At 45.1% G+C, this 25,719-nt stretch overlaps 2 protein-coding genes across 2 annotated transcripts; one reads left to right on the top strand and one right to left on the bottom strand.

The window, feature by feature from the left end:
• Nucleotides 1-5,692: 5,692 nt before the first annotated feature.
• Nucleotides 5,693-8,033, bottom strand: LOC128306519 (uncharacterized). Its single transcript, XM_053044052.1, has 4 exons — nt 6,864-8,033; nt 6,696-6,792; nt 6,558-6,629; nt 5,693-6,486 (listed from the first exon to the last, which is right to left on the bottom strand). Exons 1-4 carry the CDS (start codon nt 8,031-8,033, stop codon nt 5,693-5,695), a joined length of 2,133 nt encoding a protein of 710 aa, XP_052900012.1.
• A 16,692-nt stretch (nt 8,034-24,725) lies between these two features.
• LOC128307324 (uncharacterized) lies at nt 24,726-25,254 on the top strand. The gene is made up of 2 exons (XM_053045100.1): nt 24,726-25,015; nt 25,086-25,254. Exons 1-2 carry the CDS (start codon nt 24,726-24,728, stop codon nt 25,252-25,254), a joined length of 459 nt encoding a protein of 152 aa, XP_052901060.1.
• The last annotated feature ends 465 nt before the right edge of the window (nt 25,255-25,719 follow it).

The following is a 25,719-nucleotide window of genomic DNA, read 5'->3' as shown; positions in this document are numbered from 1 at the left end:
AAAATGAACAACTTCGATGCGTACCTAACTGATGTAAAGAAAATGGCGGTTTGATATGTCGGGAACAAAACCCCTAAAGGAAGATCTCCGCAAAAGCTAACCCTAGAATGAGTGGGAAACGATGGCACTTGGTGGACTTCCAGGAGGTAGGTTCATTTCCTCGTTAAAAGGACCTGCTGCTACTCCATGCTTAGTGCCGTGTGAGTGGTTCGAGAATAGTGGGTATTCCCTGACAGGAACTAACCAGACTTATTCGCATCCGCTACTGACTAGCACCCACTCGTAGGGTACGAGTTACCCATATCCGCTATCAGCCGTACACAGGAAGCTCAGGAATGATCAATTCCACTTCGATACGAATTCGCAATCGTTTCAGCTTTTCTAAAGGTTTAATAGAATTCTCCGCAAAACAGCACGACCGGGCTATCTTCTGCATGATCCGCACCCTGCCCCACCTCAACTCCTTCACCCTTCCCTGTTCGTCAACTTCAGGCAATATCGGATATAAGCCTGAGACATCTAGACGAGCAGTCCGGCAACGGATGATGCCACCGTTCCGAAAAAGCGGGAGGGAGAAGCCGAAATTTTAAACCTTTTGTACATGGTTGCTGACCCTCTTGCGTTGCACTAGCGTACGCTGGTGTATATCTCCATCCCTGTTGGGCGTCTCTGTGCGACACTGGCTGGACACTGGGTTGGCACAAGTTTGGATAAGGGATAGAGCACCGGATACACCTCCAATACCTTCCATCTTCATCCCTTCACCCCGCATGTCCCAGTGTGCCGCACCAATAGCGCAGGGTTTTTGGGTGGCGCATTCGAAATTTATCCAAACTCCTACCGAAATCCCCCGGACGACCGCACGGTTGATTTGCAGCCATGTACTCAGTACGGACGCAGCGAACACCCGTAGTCATCAACGATGCCAAAAACAATGAAGAGTACGCCTGTGACGCCTCAGAACGTGCCGGTTTTGCTTCCGCTTTGTTGGTGGACTGTCAGATCCCGATCCGCCGAATGTTGTCCCCAACCTTCTTCAACTCTGGCGATGGTAATGGTTTCCTAGCGGAGAGTGTAGTCTGTTTTTTTTTTTTTGTTGTTATTGTTTGTGCCACGCCACCATTCCTGTAGACCCGCGTTACCTCCGTTTGTATCATCTTGAGCTACCGAAATCAAACCATTCGATGCATAGAAGCCAAAAACCCGTTCCGTTACGTGCTGGCACAGTGGAAGAAGAGACGCCCCCGGGGCCGTCCTGCAGCGTTAGCTTCTTCTGGCTGGTCCGCACCGCAGCCATCGAGAGCATCGGTGACCTCTGATCGATTGTTTCTTCCTGTTGGGTGTGCGACGTGCAAATGAACTAACCTACCCATCAACCCTTGCGGAATCACGCGCGGTAAGACATACTGAAGGTATCTGCATCTTGTCGTTTGACAGCTCTGATGACATTTACACACCTTGACATGACTTTGACGTTTTGCTGGTTGATGACAGTTGACTTATCGTGCAATTACTAACTTAAACACTGCTTCAATATGGCCTGTCAAGGGTTTAAAAGCTACCAGTCCCATGTGAGGACCATCGCTCTAGCGCTCATCTACGCCATCTTCTATAATTGAAGCCTTTCCATTTACGCCAGGCTTTTGTGTGTGTGTGTGTTTTTTTATTATTCGGGATATCTCCTCCGGGCTTCCAGCGGGTTTTATTTATTTATTTTGTTTGTTTTTTTTTATTTGATATCCAAAAGGATTCAACCTGCTGTCACCTTCCTTCGCCCAGCAAGCAGGAAAGAAACAAGGGCCCTTCTACTGCGCGCATTTTCTCACCTTTTCGTATCCGAACAGTTGCTTTCCGGCTTTCCGATTGGGGGGGGGGGGGGGGTTTTAGGTATTTTTTTCGGGCAAAAAGGTGTAGAAGATGTTTTTGTTTGAATTTTCGTGCAACCGTACCGTAAGTGTGTGTGTGTGTGTGTATGTTTATATGCATGTGAGTGGTGTACGGGGCAAAGATTTCGTACTCTGCGTCCATGTTTCACATAGGACCATGCACACCATGCATGCACCGTGCAAGGGTGGGTACCCATCGCTACATAATGGCTACCACGGCACGCTAGAATAGTGCATCGCGGGGTAGAAACAGGGGTCGTAACGGGTAAAATCTTCACCGACACTAACCGGCCATTAGGGCTACATTTTTCCAACCCTTACCCTAACAGCTTGCAAGTAGCTTTTTTGGAGTAAAAGAAAAAAAACCATACATACACACTCATTCTAACGATAGAGAGTGAGAACGTAAGTGAAAGATAGAGATAAAAGAAGACTGGGTGTGTGAGAGAGAAAGAGAACACTGGTGAAAGAAGGGGAACGGGAGATTGATTTTCGAAACGCCATGTTTTTCCGGCCGGTTTTGCAAAGCAGCGGATCGTGTGTGTATGTGTGCGTATGTGTGTGTATTCGGGGAGTATGGTTTTCCACCCTTATCTACTGGGGCGCGGAAAAAAGGACGAAGATTTGCAATGGCATCAGAATAAAGGGTGAACCTCACATTCTGGCTATGTATCTGCCGTGTGCGTGTGTGTGTGTGTGTGCTGATGTTTGTGTGGCTGTGTATTTGCTAGGGGGATGGGAAAGCCCTATAGCAAGAGCGCCATTTTCCCAGGCGCCATCATCGGGTCGCATGTCGCTGCAAATCCCGTGGCTCAATAATGGATACTGATTGTGGCACATTGGTTGATGGAAGGTTGCTGTGTTTTTCCTGCCAACTTTTTGTCCAAACTAAATGGCTTTGGTAAGATTTGCCCGAGCCGGGTTGCAGAGGCGGGAAATTGATATGAATTATCCAACTTAAAAACACTTGATTTTTTTTTACTTAAGCATGATCTTGAAGCAATGGTAATCAGTCAGTTCGGCTGTAATAGTCGCGTGGATGACAATCGCTAAGTGAACAAAATATACTAAAACATAAACAAATTGTACTAAGCTCGGGTAAATCACACTAATGACGAGTTATTTCATCCATAAAACAAGGAAATCTTTCAACTTACAGACTAAACTCTTACAAAAGCTGTTAAATAAGTGTCTTTTATGGTTTTTAATCAATTTTTTTTACATAACACATTTTTAAGGGTTTACAAAAAATCCTTTCAAGTAACCAATAAACACGTAAATAATGAAACCATGCTTGCGTGGAACTGAAGGATGGTAGGGAAGACAAAGTTAAAAAATATAGTAATGACGTTTTACTTCTCACCAGATGCAAGATGAATGCGGCGCGCACATATCAACGCGTTCTCGCCGGTGTGCGATAATAAGACGTCAATCGGAACGGAAACAAAAAAGTGGTGGCGTCTTCAAAAGCGAAACGGATGAGATACAGCTCCTTGCGGACAACGCCAACAGACGATGCCTGCGATCGGTTTGCGCGAGGCAAAGGACGAGACAGCCGTCTCGCGGGCTGTGATTGATTTGTGCGCTCCCAGGATCTGACATCGAATGGGCCAATTATGTCCCCATATCGATTGCGCGGATCGAAACATGTCGCTCCCCTCCTCCGGGGCGGGGTTGAAGTTTGGTGCTGAAAGGGTTTTGCAGCGATTACGACCTACCGGTCGCGCCGTCAATTTACGATCCCTGCCCCCGGGCGATCGGGCGCAATCACGTTGAATGGTGCCGAACGCATCGCAGCAGCCCTTCTTTTGTTGCGTTTCGGTTTGTTTTGCAACGTGTGTGTCGTGGAAGTAAGATCATGCCCCAAAAGTAAGATCTAACAGGATGGTGTCACTGTATATTTCTCGCTTATCGGTAATCTGCACTCGTGCTGTCAGTCATGTACAAGTAGAAGGGTGCGGGTTTCATGGTAATTTATTTCCAACCGTATCCAGCGTACCCGACTGCTGTGCTGCTGGTGCAAGACATTGCATGATTTAATAAAACTGTTTGCTTATCGTTTATGTATTACTCTGCGATTTTGCAGGGTTTTCCACCAATGGTATATGGAACAGAAGTGAGAAGATTATTTTAATTTTTAAATTGTCAAGTTTGAGGCAGTGACTAATATTCTGTGAAATATTAACCAAGTGTGTGCATAGTGAACATTTGGAGGCTGAAGGTATAGTGAGCATTTCGAGACTTCAGATATTAGAAGTTGAGAATTCAAGCTTTCAAACCTGGCAAAATTGTCGATCATCAGCTCGGTAATCTTAAATCTTTTTAGCTTTCTAACTTACACCCTGCTGATGTCAGTGTAGAACTGATCATCAAGATGGTCCTCCTGCAGTATGAGAACCCCAGTAATCTGACAGTTGGCAGTGTCTTTCCGTAGACCTCTTTATCATCGCCTACCGGGAAACTAACAGCTTTGGGGCATTTTCACCGACTGATTCTGGCGTTCAGAAGTGCATCATTTGTTTCCCTTTATAGCCCATTCTCGAGGGTTCGTACAGGAACCGTGCCTCCATCGTAATAAGAGTTGTTTTGGTACCGCTCAGGTGCTCTGGTGATGGTGCTGCTAGGAAGGAATATTAATGAGCAGCTCAGCAATGAAGTTGAAGGCTGTTTCACATATTGGTCCGCGAAGGTGTGTCGCATCTCGATCTCTGTCCCCGTAAAACAATTTCCACGTTAAAAATTTGATGAAAGCGAACGTTCGGCTGGCAGCTTGTACGGGCGAGTGCAGCCGGAAAAGCAAGGCTGATAAAACTCGTTCCCAAAATGCTTTGCTGTGAATGACTTCTGCCACAGCACTGAGATGGAGATGGTTAAAGCATTTGGCCATCCTCCACTGTTTCGCCCCAAACGACGCGCCCCAACTCCAGGATGTCTGATCCGCTTTCGTTTCTTCAGCATATTTATTAGCTGACAATCTTAATTTCACCAAAAAAGGAATCGTGTAAATAATTGATGCGTCGTGTCGCATCGTCCGGAAATGCGCTACATCGTGCCGTCAGCAAAACCATCAACCACACTGCCCGCTGGTAAGAAAATTTCCGACAGATCCGACTGCAAAAGGACGTCACCGAATGCGGCTTCCGTTGCGAGCAGTCGAAGACGAACGTTAGCACATCGGTCCGGGCATTGATTGTGTTCGGTTAGCTACCTCCCTCTGCTCCCGGATAAACAAATCGCACCAAAATCCGGCATCGGACATTACCTGGCAGCAGATTGCAAAACGCATTCGGGCGTATCGCTTGTCCGCATTCGCAGGATTACCAATTTGCAACCTCACACTCATCGAACGATTCACCTCAGCGTCCAACGAGCAACACGCACACACTCCCATCATGAGTGAGAGATAGAGAGAGGCACATGTGACAGTTAGGTCCTCTCGTCCTGGTAGTTCATTGCATTGAAATAAATAAATAACCAACAGGACGACCCTGCGCTCCCCGGACCTCCTTTACTCACTCTCACCTTCATCCACGAACCCAGTCGTGGAGCAATAACACCATTCGCTCGTTACCACCTTTTACCAGGAATTTCACAGCACAATGTAAAATAGGATACAAATTAGTCTATACCTGCGGGAAAACAATTCACCATATCTGGGTACGATTCCTGTAGGTACATGGCTACTGCAAAACTTTCAACATTTACATGCTGCCGTTGTACATTCTACTCATCTGTTTGTCCGTGCTCATATAGATTTATTTCGTTCCTGGTCCATTTCATTGCCGTGTAAGTTTGTAGCATTCACCTCAATGTGTTTTTATCGTGGATAGTATGTTTTTAATCAAGTTGGAAGCGTGAACTGCCCGGATAAGTCGATGTACGTTTTGTGGATGTATCGGTTGTTTCGGTTGATCAGTAGTTGTCGGAATTGGCACAGAGTTATCCGTGGTTGTGGATGAACTCTCTGGATTTTCAGCAGCAGCATCTGTTTCTGCAGGACAACCCACTTCGGCAAGAGGCATCTCACTGTCGTCCGAAGTATCTTCCGAGTTCCCAGTTTTGTCAGAGTCGTCATCAACTACTGTTTCACCGTTGCTAGCATCAACAACAACATTTGAAAGGGAAACTGGTTCCGTTTCTTCATACGCCTCACCTCCAACGTTTAGAGCCTCTTCAGTGGCAGCTTCAGACGACTCCTCGTTTAGAGCTGGTACGACAAGTTCCTCATATACAGGACCTTCATTAACCGTAGGAGACGACTCCTCATTTAGAGCTGGTACGACAAGTTCCTCATTTACAGGACCTTCATCAACCGTAGGTGAATCCTCACGATCACTTGAAGCTTCCACACTCCGTTCCTCGTGTCTAGTGACAGTGGAATCGTCATCAGCCAATTCAGAAACAAACTCATTTAGCCCTTGAGATACAGTAGGTTCACTGAGCTCAGCAGCTGGAGCATCGCCCAATGCTTCTTGGGAAACAGTTGAGTCGACGTCCCTTACAAAACGTGCTGGAACGAAAGGTCTATATGCAGGAGCATACATCGGATACGTGGCGATGGATCGCTTCATGATAGGATGGTAATAGTGAGTGTCCATCGCTAGAAATATAAGAAAAATCGCACTTTCTTATTACTACCTTCTGTGGAAGTATACGGCGTTACACAATTACCTGGCATGGAATGCGGATAGTAATGTGGTAGAGGCATGGAACGTCGCATCCGTAGTGCGTAAGGAGGCATCACTACATGAAGATAGAAAAAAATGTTATAGACCAATCAACTCACTGTAAGGTTCGACCTAGACATACCTTGTCTACAATACGGAAATAGCTCGGGTGCCATTGGATACATTACCGATCTGGTGTGAACAATGTGTTCCGTTGCTGGTTGCTTCATTTCTTCAGGCTGAAATAATAATAGTACACGAAATAAACATCGATAGATGTACAAGTTTTTGTAGAACTTAAATCTCATACCTCCGGAACGGTTTGTTGCTGCACAGCATTGTCCGGATTTGTCGGTTTCTCGGCATCACTCTCTAAAAGGTTGTGTGTTTCTAGTTTATCCTCACTAGCGGTCTTTTCTTCCTGTGAACTATCTGATCGGTCTTCATCAGACTTTGAGTCACTAGCAATCCACTTTGGAGCTACTATCAACAGTGATCGATAACGCGAACTTGATGGATAGCTAAATACCTCCACATCTTTTGGGAAAGGATAGACATCATTGTTTTGTTGCTCCTGTGCCTCTTCAGTGGCATCATTCACCTCCACAAGCGTCTCTCCAGCATCATCGTAAAGCACCGCATTGTCTGAGTTGCCGTACTCTTCCTTCATCACCTTCCAAAGTTCTCCAAATGCCATCCAACCGTAACAGATCTCCACAGAGTGAGCCGCAACGAGGCACACGTCAGCGCCCAACACTCGCAAATCATTCTCACACCGTTTAGCCTCTTCGGCGCGCGACTCCGTCCAGGATTGGGCAGTGTCACTGTCCATCAGCAGCTGCAAACGATCACACATCACCCCGGTCGAGTCGGCGTAGAGTCCCAGCCGCAGCACAACGCACCTCAGCAAGGTGGTAGTGTTCCCACTGTGCTGGAATGATTCAGCGCCTACGCAAGATGTAAGTTGCTCGTCCGATACTTGCAACATCGCGGCACAGTCGCTCACTGCCCGATGTATCTCTTCCCTGCACGGTGCGACATACTCCGGATGAGCGATCACCTCACCCAGTGCGTCACTGTAGCACCGGAACGAGCGATAGGCGGCAGCACAGGTATCAGAGGTGTCCGAATCCTTCGCAACGCAGGTGCGCGCTTGGTCTAGTGAGCTCGGGTCCGTTTGACGGAAGAAGCGTACCAGTGCCTTCTCGTTCAGTCCCGTCTCATCGTTCCACCAGCGAGTGTTCAGACCGATGCAGCGCAACAAGCAGTTCCCGCCGGAGTTGGAAGGTACGGAGGTGGTGTCATACGCGAGCATTGGCTGGCGTGAGATGTTCAGATATTTGAGGCACTCGAGGTAGGCCTGGGCGAAGCTTTTCGTCTCGTAACCATGTCCAGTGCTGTGAGCGGCTTGTGTAACTGTGCAGCAGGTAGCCAGTATCAGCAAGCAACCCAACGCACCACTGATTCGACAGGTCCCCATCGTACCTTCAGATAGTGCGCTATATTTCGTCGCCACAGTCAACTGTGGTACTGATGTGTTTATAAACTTGCGAAACACTATTTATAAGTTTCCAGTGCGCTTACTGACCTGTCTGAATGTCTGTCGCTAGAGGTGTGCTGGAGATCTCTAACCCCGCTTCGAGCCTTTGTGAGGAAATGACATCTTCGATAGGACACGTTCATGTCTACCGCCCGAAGGCACGTGGAACCCACAATGTACGCACCTTAACGCAATACGCATTTGAGCAACGCAGACTGTTTCTGTCTGGAGGATCGGAACGTTCAGCAGAAACCTGACACCTGGCATACCTCGCATAAGACGATAACACACTACCGCGACAACTCACAGAGCTCCATTAAAACTCGTAAAGATGCGCCAAAAACCAGAACCTAGGTCAATAACGTAACGAGTTCGAAGCAAACTTCCCAGTCCGTTTGCTCGAGCAGCGGAAAGTCAAGTGAACGACAGACCTACTTATACTCCAACAGAAAACGACCAACAGCAGCAACACATTACACTGAAACCCAAGTCTGTCGGGACTCGAGTTTGCATTTGCGAGCATGGCAGCACCCGCGACGTCACGGGCACGTCCTGCGGTTCTTCTTAAAGCTATTAAATCATCCACACCATCATCAGCGTAGTGAGTAATCGGGCATACGCGACAAACGGGCGCAAACAACGTAACGGCAGCATCCAAAATACCGAACCCAGTGGCGTACGGTGCCGTACATTCTGCATCTAGCATTAAAGCATTTTAATAGAAACACCGAGAATGTTTCCCGCCAGGGGGTTTTCCTACACCTTGTTCGGTGGTACGACCGCACGAAGGTCGTAAATGCAAAAAAGGGTACCACCCGATTCTGAGACGTAGAATGCTTGGCTGAAGTTTGTGAGCCAAGGGGAGTAAAAAAAGGAACTAACTTCTTTCTTCTTGAGCGGTTGAGACGCATTGTAGGTAGAAGACGCTCAGCTGGTAACGCTTCCCAACTCCAAAGAAGTTGTTCGAAGAAAGTCACCACCGCGAACACACACACACTACTTCTCGTAGAAATGTCTTGATATTGTGTGTGTGTTTGGGGGGTGAGTCAGAAAGAGAGTATTAGGTATGAACACTACGACCCGCACATAGACATCCCTCCCCAAAACATGGTAGTAAGAAACGTGAGTTACTGAGCAACTCACCGACTCTAGGAGCTGGTCACGTTCTCGGCCCCGAAACGTTCTTACCGGTGTGGCCGCACTCACCCAACAACGGTCCCGCCAAAACGGTAAAGCATCTTAATCGTATACCGAGTCACATACAGCAAACGACACTCTTTGTTATTCTCGTTCCCATTTCTTTTTCCCACCCCGAAAACTCCGGTAGACATTCCGGACATTGTGGAGAAAAGGTTCTCCGTCTCTCCATCCCAAACTCTTTCACCCACCGCGAGCTTATGTACCGGCGGGAATCGGCTCCGGTTGTCTACGAACATCCGAGCCGGGGAAGGAAGTGTATGCGCCCTGAGCATCACTTCGTTTGGTCCTTACCGAACATCGCTAGACAACGCTAGCGACTCTCGTTTGTCTGGCTCTGTGTCGTATGGAGTAGACGTTTCATTCAACGAGATCACTTTTGCTTAGATGGCGATAACGAAGGAAAGACCAACAGAGATAGAGCGAGGTATCGAGAAGGAGAGAGAAAGATAAATTTAAATTCTAGACTTACTATTTGTGCATGTTTAGTGTGCGGGTAGTGCGAGCGTACTTGAAAAAGTAGAACCCACCCCCATCTCCAACCCCCAACCTTAAGAAATGCTCTCACTCTCTGTACCATTCATCTGTCTCTGTCAAAGTTTCGTCGTCTTACCCGTCCGTTCGCCCCGGGAGTTTCCAGATGAAAACGGTGAGGTCAAACGTCTTACATTAAACCAACCAGCAAGATCTTGCACTTCGATTAGCGCATTTGCTCCTTGATGCACACTATTCCTGGTAATTCTTCCGCAACCATGACGCACACTCGTGTTTATCACGCGTCACGCGAAGCTGCAGCAAATGGCACCGTAAATAAGTTTAGCTCTGGTGCGATGGAGATGTGTTTAGTAGTGTGCTTTTAGTACGCATTATGCAGTTTTATGTTTAAAGCCATTACGAAATATTTGCAATGCATTCCTGCTTAAAGCGTATAGCAATGGCAAATGATGGCTTGAAGCCGTCACTCACGTCATTTCGGTTTCGGTTTTCGGTTTTTGTAGTGATGATGTTCTCGCCCACGGTTTGGCTCGTAAATCCCATCTGCATTCTGTTGCCGTCTAAGTGTGCCGGATACGTGTAGTAAAGACGCTTGTTTATTTGACGTTTCATGTGATGTAGATATCTTGATGTGTTTTATTATGGGGCTTTAACGTTCCTCACATAGGTTTACAGTTTCAATCGTACCGATGGTCGTTCTCGAGTTCACAATATCTCAAGAATATAAGGTCAAACTCTGAATGTATATTCTTATAGGGTAACTTTATTGTTATTTCTATTTCAACACAAATTCCAAATAAAACCATGTTTAGACCTTGTTCTCACTGCATATCTTCCCTTAATCAAGTGTGTTTGGAGGATTTTATGCCCAAAATAGACAACAACAGTAATGTGGGTGCTGTAACAACCTTCTTAATCAGCTACTAAAGTTGACATTTAAAGCATTGCTATCTTCAAATGTTATGTCTAATATCACCCGTAAACCTCAAGGATTTTCCTTACGAGATCTACACTCTTCAACGTCAAAAGTCGACTGAGGGATGTTCAAGATATTGTCTAATAAACCAAGTTTTCAAGTCAGCTTTTTAAAATACCATCAAATATAGATACAGACTGACAGCTCGGAAAGTCGCCCAGAACTCCCGATGATGTGAAAGTTTTCCATACGTCAATGGAGATACATCATGCACAACTTCGTCCATATCACATGCCCTTCTTCGTATCCCTAAAGCCCCGTTAACCACGGATTACGATTTAATCGTTTCTCATTGCACTCCGGTGCACACCGATGTTTTTTTAGAAGCTGCTACACTAACCGTCTGTACGAATCTTCCCAACTATGGCTATGGTGCTACTTCAAACGCGCCCAAACCCAAGCGACTGTGCAAAATTCCTGAACGACACACACCCTTAAATAGCTTTTTTTGTCACCTCGCCGCGTATTATCCATCCGCCAACAGTTTGTAAAAACCGAAACATACACGGCAACAACATGTTACAAAAAAAAGAGCGTGGTATAGAGTGAGTGGAGCCACTACAAACGGAACAGGAACACATCAACCCGGAGCAACGGCAACAACAAAACCATGACAGAATAAAAACGATGAAGGCATTTAAAAATAAAACCACAAATCACCGTGTTTTTTGCAGCCATTGCAGCTCCAGCCTGGCGTGTCAGTGCATCCGCGAAAAGTGCATCCACGTGGTGGAGTGACTTCCGCTCCACAGTCGCCCGCCACGCGATACATCAGGTATGCATATGGAAGGTTTTGCGAAGGTGTTTAAGCGTATCATTGAGGACTAAATAGCTTTCTGTTTTCGCCACCGAAGCTACCATCTTTCTTTTTTCGTTGTTGTTGTTTTGCCCTTGCATTTCCCCACTGCCGGTGGTGGCCTATTCGCGTGCAGTGTGATCCCTTTGATGGTGGTTGATAGAACTTTAAAGCGACCGATGTTACTGTTTTTATTTTGTTCCATCCAACCCCACGCCCTGACTCCTCTCAAACCCGTTTCATTTACGAGGGGGTGTAGAATAGGGGAGGTTTTCATTTTGTTTCGATTCGTTTCGATGCACGCTGAAAATGGCTTCCACTTTGGGGTTTTTCAGATGAAAAACTCTGCTACGTTTCTTTTTTTTCTTTTTCTTTTTTTGTTGTGTTAAAAGCAGCTTGTTTCATTTAACCATGCCGGTACACGTGGTGATGATGATGATGATGATGATGGCGGTGGACTGCAAGTGTGGGATCTCGAACCGTTTTGCTCATTATAATGCATCTCGCGCGGTTTAATTATCCGTAAAATATACTTCGATGAACGGTGGGCTCTGTTCACACCGAAGTGAACCAGCTCGGGTGGAAAAATTATAATTACGGGGGCCAACTATCGTTACGGCACGTCCAAGCACCACCGTCCCCGGACGGATACCGGCACGAAACGGATGCGCGTCAGTCAATGTGAATCAGACTGTAAGGCGTCCTCTAAATTTGACTTTATTTACTAACAGGTAAAGAAGGAGTGAGATAGTGAGCGAAAGAGCGAACGAGTCGCTTAAATTTGGGAACATTATATTTTAGGGTGTTTTTAACAGTTAGAAGGAAAGGATACAGATTTCAATTAAAGGTTTTTTTTTCGGAGGAATCATCTTGAAGTTTCCTAAATGTCTAAAAGCTCCAGATTACCCAAAATAGCTCTGAAAGTATAAAGACGCATTTGGCAATAACTGGTGTTTATATCTCAAATAAGTATAGCGTGCCAGAAATGGCAGAAATGGCCTAGTAGGTCGTTACGTCAAGAAGAGAGATCTCAGGGTGTATCTCAAACTCGAATTAAGAACTTCTCGGACCGACTTCTTCCAGACAGACAGATAGACATTTTAGACAGAATGTCTTCAAATTGATGTCTATATACCCATGCTACAAAGAACCCACGAAAAGACCGATTCTTTGTGTTTATACTACTAATTAGCGAGTTCATTTATTTCAAAATCGTTTGTACGGCATATTGAGTGAAAATTCAACGTTAAATTGTACTAACAGTTGATTTCATAATTTATCGTACAAGTTTTATGCACAATCAGACGATTTTTCAACAATTTTCTATTTTAAGCCAACAACTGTGGGCATTGCTATTGCTGATGTTGGTACCTTGTGCGTTGTTTTGGCTGTCATGCCATATGAACCTCGAGAAGAAGACAAAGAAGAAGACCATCAAGCTCGTGTAAACAACACCAAGGGAAAGATAAAGAGTTAAATAAACGTGTTTTTGTCGGTAATATTTTAAATTACGGTTGTTTTCTTGATCGAAATATCATTCAGGAGACTTTCCCGAAACTATCCAAATATCGTGAGTAGCTGCATCACCTTCATGAGCTGATACCGATTCTAAATAGGATCGCAAGTAGTGAAGCAGACGGCTTGAAAGATCCTTCTACAGAATGATTGTTTTTGAACAGGATAGCTGGTATGAACAAGAACGAGGAAAGGATCCCGAACTACAACTGTGTTGCCTTATGCCTGTGTAGACACACCCAGCGATAGTTCCAGCACCACATCGCAATGCTTTTTTGTCGGAATAGATTCTCTAAACGCCATCAACCCTCGGAGTCCAAATCTGTTTTTACATGTTGAATTTGTGTAGCTGATGGTATTGTTTGTGTAGTTTTTGTGGCACTAAAGGCCGTGAATGAAAAATACATGTACGTTTTGCAGGTAGCGTGTTTTAGCACTGCGGTTGCACGAGGAAAGCTTTTATTTGAAAGAAAGGAATGCACTGTTCTATTACACATGCGGTATAATCATGATGCTGTATCTCTTCCACCGGGTCTGCAGGATTGCAAACATTTTTTTACAATATTATTCCATTTGTCCCTATTGGTCTTATCCTTGACGAAATGACTTTTTGTGTAATACAGGAACGATGACACACTTCGGTTTGCAAAACATTAAACATTTTCTAATTCTCCGTTAGTTGATAACACATCATGGATATGTTTCTAACCTATTGGCGATTCGATGCAGTTTTTCGAAGGAGAAAGGTTTTCCACATAGTCAGATGGTAAAATGGCATCATCGGAAGCGTTTACCGTATCTGAAACGATTCACAAATATCGCACTGTGTTTATCCTAAACCATATAAAGAAAACACATTTTTCGTGGCCGAGGTCATAAATACATCAAAACGCTTATCGGGTAGTACGTACACCATCAATTTTACGCATTTTTCGCGATTTGTTGATGAAGAAATACAACAGCAATACGTTTTCCATTCCACTACACCGATGTTGCTTTTATAGCTCTACAGTCGTCTTCCAAACAAAACAGACGCATAGGACAATTCAATAAAGAGCTAGAAACATTTGCACAATCAGACATACACAAGTTCAATTCTAAAAATAGCTGCTTGCATTCGGACCGGACTGTTGTAGGGTTTCATTGGGGAAAGATGACCGAAGGAAAAAAACGGCACAAAAAAAGCTCGGAAAAAAGCGGCACAAAAAATAATTTTTGCTGCGGCACAATTTTTTGTACAGCGGTTGATGTTTTGGGCCGCCATGACAGTTGGTCCGTTGAGGTGTTATTAAGACGTCTTTCCGCGGTCTTTTCGTCCCCGAAAAGACCGCGGAAAGACGTCTTTTTATGTGACGTTTTGGAGCATGGGATACAACTGGTGAAATCTAATTCTTGACATAATAAACTCAATACTTCTCCTGAGATTCTCTTAGATCAGATCTGAGATCTTATAGGTCACCAGAAAGATATGAGCAGCATCTCCCTTAAAGTGAAAGACTGCAACTTCAAATCAATATCAGTGTAACAACTTCAGTTTAGTGTAAGCGATTGCTAAATTTGTTAATTTTGGGAATCATAAAAGCTTGTTTACAGATTTCCAAACCCAACATTAAGTATCACGGACGATATGGAATTGCAGCTGGACGATCTCTTCTAGGAAGCTGAAGATCTAGGATATTCGTACCTTTGAAAACAATACTGTCGAGTTTAGTTCTGTTGGAATTTTAACTTCAAACAGGCTTGTAAATTAAGCGCTACTGGGTTTGCTACAAAGCCAACAGGATTTAACATAGGTAAATTGAGAAATATAAAACTTATCCTTCCACTTATATCTACCGACAGCCTCACTGTTTTCAAATGCAAAGAAGATTGTCAGCTGACTGGATGTCAATAAGCAATGCTTAATAAAACCTAATTTATCCCTTCGTACGGTATTCTCTCACCGAGGTCCATTTTTTTTATTTTATTCGGCATTGCATTTGCCGTAGATTACCTCCGAAAGCCGAACAAAGAAAACTCACCGCTCTTGCTGGAAAGGATGCTGATTGGTAGTGCCGAAGCTTAGCTGCAATGTAAGCTACTGCGCTTCAGTAAATAAATAATGCACATCAGTCTTCTGCACGTAGCGGTGCCCCAGCACGGTTGCCTGGAAGGTTTCCGTGGGTTTGAACTGTGAATAAAACATTGTCCATTGTGGCCTACCGTGTACACTGTTTACTACTTCGGAGGGGTGGGATTTTATTTTCTCATGAATTGACACCCACAGAATTGTCACTGAAAATTCTACAACGCCAGACGAAAATGGCAAACATTAGAGGAAAAAATGAAACGACACATCAAACAAAAGCTATCGAACCGTTTTGCGTGGTTGGAACGCCAACGTTCGCTCATTTCATTCTACCTCGGGGGAGGAAAGGATGGAAAGAGCCAGCAGGAGAAAAAACACGTTCAAGAAAAATCCGGACGATCGATCGCAGTGGGTGGGGTTTTTCTTTTTGCGGATGCCTTTCAAGCAGCGATAACGTAATGCTGCCGGAAAAGCAGGTCAGGACGATAGGGCACAACGAGCACGAGGACGGTCGAGTAAAGAAGGGGGTGTTCGCACACACACACACACACACTCATCGAGCTGGTGGAAAATTTTCGGCTACTCTCCCCATGCGGATGGGTAGCAGGGCAGCACGTACCGATATTCGTCTAAAGACGGCCGGCAGGTTACGTGACCTACCGCAAATGTTCTTCCGTTGAGTGTGCGCGGATGCAATGTACGACGACCCTTTATCCGACCGTGTTGGCGGCGTGAGGAGTGATGGCTGACACCGGGGAAGGAGGGAAAGGAAAAGAGTGGCAGCTACAGCACACCAAATTTTTGGCCGGGGAAAATATGGCGAAAAAGGGAAGAAGCAAAAAAAAAGCAAAGTCTTTTATTTCAACACCTGCCCCTGCATGCGTGCTCGCCCGCTTCAGCTACTAATGGTGATAGGGGTTAGAGAGCAAACGTTCTTTTTAAAGGCGTAGACGTTGCCTTGCTTGTAAAGCTGAAATACTTTGAGTTTAACACAATTCTTGCACCAAATCGCTCCTCATTGGACATTAGCTCTTCAGTATACAACGATTAGTTCGTTGTTATGCTGTGTTCTAATAGAAATTAAATAATTTGAAGGAATCTTAATTTGACACAATAAATAATAGCATCAGAAGTTCAGAGTTCAGAATAGCATAAAATAAACGTTGACTTGACAGCTTTTGTTTGTTAAAAGCCATGGTTAGTTGAAACATTTACTCAATTCTTGTTAAAGATCTCATCATCAATCTACTACATAAGCTCTTCACCTATCCCGAGATATCTCTAGATATCTTCCAAATAAGTATTCTAAGGTACCTCTGCTTAAGATCTTAGACAAATTTGATCCAATTACTTCGTTTTTGTTAATTTTTTAAATAAAATATCTCTACAGCTTATCAAACACCGCAACTGCCAAGTTGAGCTAGGTTACCTCGAGATATCCAAGTACCTCGAGATATCCGGATATCTTGGACAAGTTCAACACAATAATTTCTTCTTGGACGATTCTTGGAGTACAACATATCTCGTCAGCTCATCAAATACCACACATACCTAGGTGAAGTAGGATTCCATTATCAATCCCGAGATATCTCTAGATATCTTGCAAATGAGTATTCTAAGGTACCTCTGCTTAAGATCTTAGACAAATTTGACTCCATTATATCGTTTTTGTTAATTCTTTATGTAAAATATATCTCTTCAGCTTATCAAACACCGCAACTGCCTAGTTGAGCTAGGTTTCCGACATCACTTCCGACGTACCTACAGACATCTTGTCTTGACGTACCGCCAGAGATCTTGAGAAAAAAAGCAACAAGAACAAAAGCGAATAGCACGTGTTGCTCTGATAATGGTAACGCATACACGATGTTCTTAATTGATTGATTAATGGGCAGCAGCTTCTTTGCTAACAAGGGAACACCACCCTTCACGGTGGTGGCACCCGAGATACGAAAAACCCGACCCCACGGTAATTGCAAAGCTGCAGCACACCGTGCAGGAACGGTGGAGGCAAAAAGTAATGAAAAACAACAACGCAACATTATGTCTTACACCGTCGTCACCATCGTTGTGGCTAATAATTCCACCACCACACATTCCATTCTGCCTGCCCGCATCCGCTTAATATGTGTGTGTACTTTAAATGTTTCAATTAACTCGACAATATAATTAACCGACGCACACGCGTGCCTTCCCACACAGGTTGTGCCTTTGCTTAGTGTTTTATTTCTTTCCCTTTTGTTTAGTTCTTTTGTTACACTACGTGACTACAGAAGCTGTGCTGTGCTCATAATTCCCGCTGGTAATGTTACCCCATTCCACGTGTTCCGGCTCGAGGGCTGCCGATTAATTTGAGAAAGAAAAAAAACAGAATTCGCAACAAAACAATCATTCCATCACCTCCGGTTGCATTCCCGAGGTGCGTACGGGAGTGCATGTAGTACCTTAAAACACCCCTTCACTGGGCAGGTCCCTTTCAATTATCGGTAGCAAATTGAAACCTTGCCCTACTAAGAAAAATTAAAAGCAACAGCAACAGCAAAAAACCGAAAACAAATCGACCAACCAAAAGCGAACTACGTTTGGATGCGTTTGGCCGTTCCAAAACGGTGTTGGTGCGTGCTGCGCATCAATGTAGTGGGTATGTGTGCGGTTTGATAATGTTCCAATGTTTTATTACTACAGCAAACCCTTGCTTCTCGCCTTCAACGGGAACACCGTACCGCGTTGGTATTTTAGATTTGAGGTTATTATTATTTATTTTGTAGCGCAAATAATGACGTTGCCATAATTAATGCTGCACGACCACGCTCGTTTGAAAGGGCCTCCCCCCCCCCCTCCCCCTTCCATTTTTGTTTGGTGTTTGGTGTTGGTTTCATCCGCATGCTACCACTCCACAGCCCCCACACCCTCTAATCGTGGCATATATCCCATTTATCTCGCCGTGTTTCCAAGGGCGCGTGAGTGCGTCCAATTTGAGCGCGCCCTTGCACAACGGTTGCAATGTCCGGCTAGAACCGCTGCTGGCTTTATGTTGGAAGAAATTAATCCATCGCACTAGCACCAACGCGGGTGGGGGTATGGTGTGGAGAGAAAAAGAAAGAGGGGTTGGTAGTGAGGTGAGGTTGGACGCAAGTGGGCGGAAACCTTTCAATTTCCGATTCACACGCAACGTATCCTCCGCGTCAAGTGCAGAGGTACAACACACGTATTTGCTTAAACTCAGAAGAACAAGCTAGAGAACATAAAGAGAAAGAGAGAATGGGAGAGCGAGAAGACAGATGATGCAGTTGTCTAATTTATGATGATTACAAACTAATGCATTACATTGTTTCCAAAATTAAGGTCCAAATCTAATGCATAACTTAAAATCTAAAGAAATCTGAATTTACGTTAGACATATACATCTAACCGTCACTGTCGTTTGGCAAATCATTACATATACTTAAAATCTTTTTTTTACTTTCATTGAATGGGACACTACACTCTATGACTAAGGAGCTAGCATCCACTTCCCTTTGCGTTGCGACTACTAGAGTCGTCGACCCGACAACGCTAGACATACGAGTCTTGTTTGTTATTACGTCAGCATGCGGGATGTCTGGGAAGAAATGTCATTTTACACTTTGACAGCTAGTAGATGCTATTTTGAAACAAGACCGTACCTGACGTTTACATCACTCATCAAACAGTTACTAGCTGTTTAGGAATGACAGCTGAATTTGGAATTCCTCCACAAGGAATTTCTCTGGCAGGTAATGCCTAAACTAAGTACGAGATTGCTGTATTGCAGCACCGCGATTCCAAGCGTATCCATTACAACTTCCAACACCGGCCAGACAGCACATCAGCAAACCGCGAACTCCCACCAACCACCACCCGACCGCACGCCATCCCTCACCGTACCCGCTTAAAACCCATCTCCCAAAAAAAAACGAACCCGAAAACCCATCTAACCCGGGCCCCGAACCATCCATCAATCTTCCGTCAAACCCGACTTTCCGAAACCGACCAACATTCACTGTGGGGGTGGAATGGGGGGGCGAGCTATGCAAATTTTATTACATTTTAATTTACATACATCTGCATCGCACCGTAGCACCGTAATTCGGATACGCATAGCGCATGTTTGCTGGCAGCTGTTCGGGACACGCCGCAGAGAGAGGGGATGAGAAGTGCGGGGGTGGGGTGGGTTTTTGGGGAGATTTTGCCGGACCTGTTACTTCCGCGTGGTGCTCATGTCGCTTCCTGACATTTGCGAAACTCGAAATTCGAATACCCTCCTGTTTTTCGTCTTCACCTGTTCATTTAAAAGGGAATGAGAGAGCGAGCTAGGGAAGCGATAGTGGCCCTCCGGTAACTTAGGACCGGGACATGGTTTTAGGTTTGCTGCCAGCAATTTAGTTTTCCTTTCGCTTATTTTGGGGGGGCTTTTTTTGTTTTGTTTGGGTGTGTGTGTGTGTGTGACCATACGTTTGCTTTCGGTTTGTTGCGGGCCACGTCCGTAGCAGAACCGGGCCACAGACATAATATATTGTCATATCTTGCAGAAAATCAAGTGCTTCACCGAGTGTGGTTCGGAAGTGTTTTGCTGCACAGAAAAGAGTGCTCCCAGGTTAAGCAAAACCAGACCCGTACCAGAAATACGGGCAAAATTCTTCGAGCGGGAATTGGTGTAGTTCTGGTTAAAAAATGTCTGATTTTCTGATGCTTGTGGAGGCGTTTGTTTGCGGGAGGGACGGAAAATTGTCAAGAATATCTTCACGAGTCTCGCAGCCAACGACATGCAAATCAGACCCGGTTGATGATTTCCCATTGAATGTAGCAATCTGGGACACGCCGCAAGCACTTGGGAGATCCATGCTTTACGGCACACAATCGAGCTGATTGATCTTCAAGCAACAAAACATCCAGCACGGCCGCAAAATAACAACGGTGACTCGTCCAGACATTGCTATCCTTCACCTTCACGGTACGTACGGACCGACAAGACGGTATGTAAATTAATTAGAAACCCAACCAAACAAAAACATACGACCGGAGCCCCTGGTTGAGGGTAAAGTGCTTCTTGAGGTATCTGGAGGTATCTGGAGGTATCTTGAGGTACCGCTCCCAAAAACCGTCAGATACGGTACTGCATCGGTGGTCACCGGTTCCCTTCAATACCTGTTGCAACTCGCCGACTGGGATGCATTCTGGGGATAGCGAGTCTCCATCACAAAGCGCCAAGACGTAACTGCAGATATTCCACCCTTCCCGCCCTTCATCAACAATGCTGCAAGCACGGCTGCGAAAAATGGTGGAGGAAGGGGGGGGGGGGAGGGGCAATAATTGAAACGTGCATGTTTCATGAACCAACCTAAAAGTGACCATCACCGTCTCGTGTAAGGTTGGCGTCAGTACGGAGACGATGATGGAACTCCCAACCAGACCGTTTTCTTCCGCTCCTCCCCGGTACGGGGATCGCTATAATTCATGAAGCGATCAAATTATTATAAACGCGGAAACAAAATGAATGCATACACTCATACACACAGACACACATATATACATACGGCTCGTTGCTTCGCATCACGTCACTGTTTGCAGGGTGGTGTGAAAATGAGCACGATACGATGCACCTCATTTTCCACGATTGCCTATCCGGGTGGGCAAGAATCGGGAAACGTTGACGGGGTAGCTGTGCGTGTGTGAGTCTTCGTCACGGTTGTTTGGGTAACAAAAAAAATGAGCTGACGAAATGCGGCTTTGCACGAGGCTAATACTAGGGGTAGGACCCGAACGGCATGGGATCGCAGTGTGGAGTGACCTCGGCCGGGATGAAGACTACAGTTACTCTACCATTAACAGTTCGAATTTCTGTCACCGATTAAACATCTTCGATGTGTGTTTTTAGAAGTACGTTATTATAAGTTTTAATTGGAACTAAGAACCTTTTGGAACTAATTTGATGACAAACGCAGCAGATCTTCAACCAAAGTTTGGAGATCTGGAGATTTGGATATATGAGCACGGAGAGAAATATAAAAGAAAGACCTAACAGAGTATCTAATCTGTTCAAAGATCTCATTACTTTATACCCTCCTGATAGGCAGGAGGTGATCTGTGAAGAATACTGAGTGAGAGTTGACTGATCTTAAACAGAGCATCGAATTCATCAATGCCTTCTCATTGCAGACTCGTTACAGACAAACATTTATGTCTTAGAGGCAATATTTAGCTATAACGACTCTAATTCTCAATTGTCATAGAAAGTGGAGATACAGACATGGATATCAGTGGCACAGCATGAACTCCAGGAATTCTCCAAGAACTCCATGGACAATTATAAGAACATTAGAACAATTCTAATAGTTTACAAAATTTACAAATAGAGTTATTATATAGAGTGGAGTTATCGCCCACAAAGAAATTCTCGGTTGTCATAGAGAGTGGACATCAGTGGCACACCTTGAACTCCCGAATATCTCCAAGAATTACAAGACTCAGCATTAGAGCAATAGTTCTTGTAGTATACAAATCCCTCAGCCGGTTTGTAGGCTTAGAAGGTTCTATAAAATACAAACCCAAAGTAAATAAAAAGTATTAATAGTAGCAAACATGATAGTACCACACAAGTTCATGCTAACTGCTCAACGGCAGAAATGGTCCCAAAAACGAAACCAATGTGGCAAAAATTACCAAATAACCAGCATTTGGCAACAGAGTAGCAAAGGCAGAGAGAGATACACATAGGGAAAGCGTCAGGTAGTAGGAAGCATTCGAAAAATGTTTAAAAAAAAAATCCCACTCCATCTTTGTTTCACAAACCGCTTCACGCAACCCGTCGCAGCCGGGTGCGGGTAAATCAAATGCCGTTCCATTCCTGGCTAATGTTTCGTTTTTTCGGCAAGTTGTGTTCTTTCGGTTTTTCATTTACCGATGGTGTTGTGTTGTGCAACTTCGAACCCGTGAGGGTTTTTTTTTGTGTGCCAGAGACGCCGAGAATCAATAATTTCGTCTGGTCGTTGTCCTTTGGCCGCGAGTTGGCAGGCAAAGTCCCGGAAAGTCTTGACAGCAGCTTCAAACAAACAAACAAAAAAAGGAAATAATCACACCAACACACACACAGAGTCGGGCCTGTCATTGTGGAACGCGTTGATATTTTACATGGAGGACGGGATATACCTGTTTAGGTGGGGAAAATAAAAGAAAAATCTACTCAGTAAAGGTTTAATTCATTCCATCGGTATTTAAATTTCGCGCGTCAGTATGTTGAGGGTGCTGTGCTTTTCCGACACATCCTGCACACGCGGCACTTCACGGCTGATAGACACCGAGCTAAACATTAGCTCATCCCATAACGACGGTGACACAGCTAAAGCAGAAACATGTGATGATAAGCCAAAGGGTTCATCCAACCCCCACCCCAATTGTCTCGAACAATGGTTTGTTTTCGAAGGTATGTGAAAATGTTTCCAATCACAGTGACTAGTGCATACGCATTGTTAGCAACCCGGTACGAAGGGAACGAGCGAATAACGATTAACGACCGATTACGTCATCGGTCACTCCTCTACCTGGCAACACCGAACGTAACGGCCACCGGAAGACACAGAGATCGAGAATGGTTAACGATAGGATTGATGTGATTATGACTCGTTTTGATTTTACTGCACAAATAAGCCACGCATGAAGATGTACTCAAGTTAAAGAAGGCTCTGGAGGGTGGGAAGAAAAGAACCCCAAAAACCCATTGCCGTGCCATATTAAAACGTTTTTTCCACAGTGAAAACTAGTTGCATCACGCAAGAATATTTCGAACGGAAAATGGAACCTTCAAAAACCTTGAAAAAAAAGGAACTAAAAACATAAAACCCGTAACGTCACCGGTGCCTATATAAGTCAAGGTCGTCACAACAGTGACAATTATAAAACTTCCAGCAAAGAACACGCCAACACGGGTGAGGACAAACCTGGCATGTCATCCACTATTAACTACCCGTAGCAGCATTGTTCGTTGGAAGCGAGAGGGAGTGATATAACTTCGTGCTGTGTACAACAGGTTCAGGTTGAAGTTGGAAGCGTCGTTGGGTCCCGAAGTTACCGGAGTTGATTGTGCCGAGAACCAATAGTTGGTGAAAGATGATGATTTAAACAGCCTACACGAAAAGAGTTTCTACTCCCTATGCTACACCACCTTCACCACTTGTTGGTCCAGTATTAGACATTTGTTTTTTGACGAGTATCCTAATATCTCTTGGAATTGGACGAGATAGACTGGATTAAAATTTGCAAAGCAACCTGCGGTTAAACGATGAACGTTATTAGCGATTAATTTTGCCATGTCAGGTACGCTATAACTTCACCGCTGACTCGTGCAGTAAACAAACGGGACCTCCAATATCTTCAACGATAATGGCCGATGTTCATGCAAAACCTCACGGAATCGGGTCTACCAGTCATTAAACGCAAATAAACCACCTGCACACGGTTGTCCGTGTTTGGGAGTGAGCGAGAGTTTCCATTAATGATGTTAGGCTAGCTTAGAACCCTGCTGCGAGACAGGAGCGACAGAATGGAACGGTGGATTGTCGGCGAAGGTCAATCATACTTCAAGAAGTTCCGATTTTGTTGATGGTATTTTAGTGTCTGTCTTTATTTTTGCTACAGCACAAGCACATTGACAACGAGTGATGGAGTCAGCAGGTGAGGTTCCTTGGAGGATACTGGCGAAGGGTTGTGCAAAGAAAATTGTGGAAGGCCTGGAATAGTTCTACAAACAATTTATAGCCACTGCTGAAAGCATGCGGAGTCCAACAAGGAATTGGGTCTTAAACTCCTGCCCCATCCCGGCAGGTTACGTCCCCTGGTAGAGAGTCACCGTAGCGTCTTGAACGTACCCTGTTCACGAATTTACTAACCCCTTCAGCTGCGCCAACTAACCAGGACCGAAGGAGTCGCGGTGTGTCTACAATCAAAGGCAACCCCGTTTGGCAAGCCACGATGTTTGGTTACGATTATTATCATCAAGTTCATTATTATTTTTATTGGTATTGTTACTACAGAGCACCGCCATTGTCATTAGTTGTGGCATCCGTAGTCGCGTTACTATTATTAGTTTCCACTCCTACCCTTCCCCCAACTCCCTTTTTCCTATCCTTTTCTTCAATAGGATCACAAAATTCCGTGCCCTTCACGCGTGTTGATTATGAATTGCCCGGTCGGTAACTTGCGGCTTTGGAAACCTTGGAACTCCTCGTCTATGGCGAAGCTCAAGGTAATGGTAGATTCCTAAGCATATATTTTTTGTTTTCTATTTGGAGCCCGAAAGCCCAGGAGCGAACCGCAGAATTTGGTGTGGAGCGGATGAAAGGCATGATGGGACGGTTTTTTCTTGCCGACATTCTTCAGCAGAACAGAATCGGCGCGATTTAGACCTTACCGAGGCGTCTGTCGGTCAGGTTAGGTAGGTTAGTTCATCGCTTCCGCTCATCTGGAGCAGTTCAGACTGTAGCAATTATTAGACCTAAGCGACCTCCCGTTGACGACTAGGCGTGTGCCGTCCGTTGTGCGTTTAGTGTGTGAAAGCATCCAGGCAGGCAGATGGCGCTGCTGAAAGGTGAAGATAGCCCGCCACGGCCACCGGCCATCGTGTCGTACGCGTTCGAGAAGGAGCTGATCAACAGGCAGAATCGGTACATACGGCTGTACGATAGTTTTCTACCGAGCCTGAAGCGGGTCCCGATAGCGATCAAGTTTTGGTCGAAGTATGACTCCACCGCGGCTGGACGTAGCGGGCTGCCCAACTTTGACCATTACTGTGCGTTGGTTGAGAAGACGATTGCGGAAGGGCCACGGGACCGATATCCGGAACCGATCACCGAGAGTCAGTGGTAGTGTTTTGTTAGCTGTTACAGTGTGTGATACAGATACCAGGTACAACTTCCTCTTCTTCATCCTTAGCTACGGTTGGTACTTTGAACCGGTCTACCGCTATGAAGGACGTGACATCCACTTGCTGTATCATCCGAAGAAGCGTTCGCCGATCACGCTGGTCGGTGAGAAGATCAATGCGGACCGGATCACGCAGCGGCCCCGTTTCACCGGTGTACCATTCAAACTGACATCTTAAACGTCCAATCAACCAGTAGTCTATCGCCTGTCCTCCATCTTCCATCTGTCACAGTCAAGTCTCCCTAAGGCAGTATCTCTAGTAGTAAAGATAGCAAGCCTCTCTAAGATGAACATCTAAGATGACAGTTCCTTCATTTTATGTCTCTCAAAGTCTCCCTAACATGGCAATATCTAGGCTGCTGTTGTACACCTTTAAGATGCTATTTGTACACCAATGTCTCCCTAAGGTAGCCATGTTTTAGTGTTTGCCAGTGACAGCTCGTGATGGCTGCGTTTACAGAGTATGGTTGAAGACATTTGCCATACATAAATGGTTTAACATCCAAGTGTGTGTTATCTCCCAAAGCTGCAAGATTCTCTAAAATAGCGGTCCCTTCAGCTTGCAGGTTAGAGAGACTTGACTGTATCAAAGTTCTTTCTTCACACTCCCCAAACGGTGTGTAGCCATTTTTTTTTTTGTGGG

The sequence above is a fragment of the Anopheles moucheti genome, chromosome X, assembly GCF_943734755.1.
Source record: "Anopheles moucheti chromosome X, idAnoMoucSN_F20_07, whole genome shotgun sequence".
Classification (NCBI taxonomy): domain Eukaryota; kingdom Metazoa; phylum Arthropoda; class Insecta; order Diptera; family Culicidae; genus Anopheles; species Anopheles moucheti.
Note: the sequence above shows the minus strand (reverse complement) of the source record. Positions and strands in the feature narration are given on the sequence as shown.

Coding starts and splice junctions, on each gene's coding strand:
- LOC128306519 (XM_053044052.1), bottom strand. CDS start 8,033: ATGGGGACCTGTCGAATCAGTGGTGCGTTGGGTTGCTTGCTGATACTG. Junction 6,793..6,863: donor AGCAACAAACCGTTCCGGAG/GTATGAGATTTA, acceptor TTATTATTTCAG/CCTGAAGAAATGAAGCAACC. Junction 6,630..6,695: donor ATTTCCGTATTGTAGACAAG/GTATGTCTAGGT, acceptor ATCTTCATGTAG/TGATGCCTCCTTACGCACTA.
- LOC128307324 (XM_053045100.1), top strand. CDS start 24,726: ATGGCGCTGCTGAAAGGTGAAGATAGCCCGCCACGGCCACCGGCCATC. Junction 25,016..25,085: donor CCGATCACCGAGAGTCAGTG/GTAGTGTTTTGT, acceptor CTTCATCCTTAG/CTACGGTTGGTACTTTGAAC.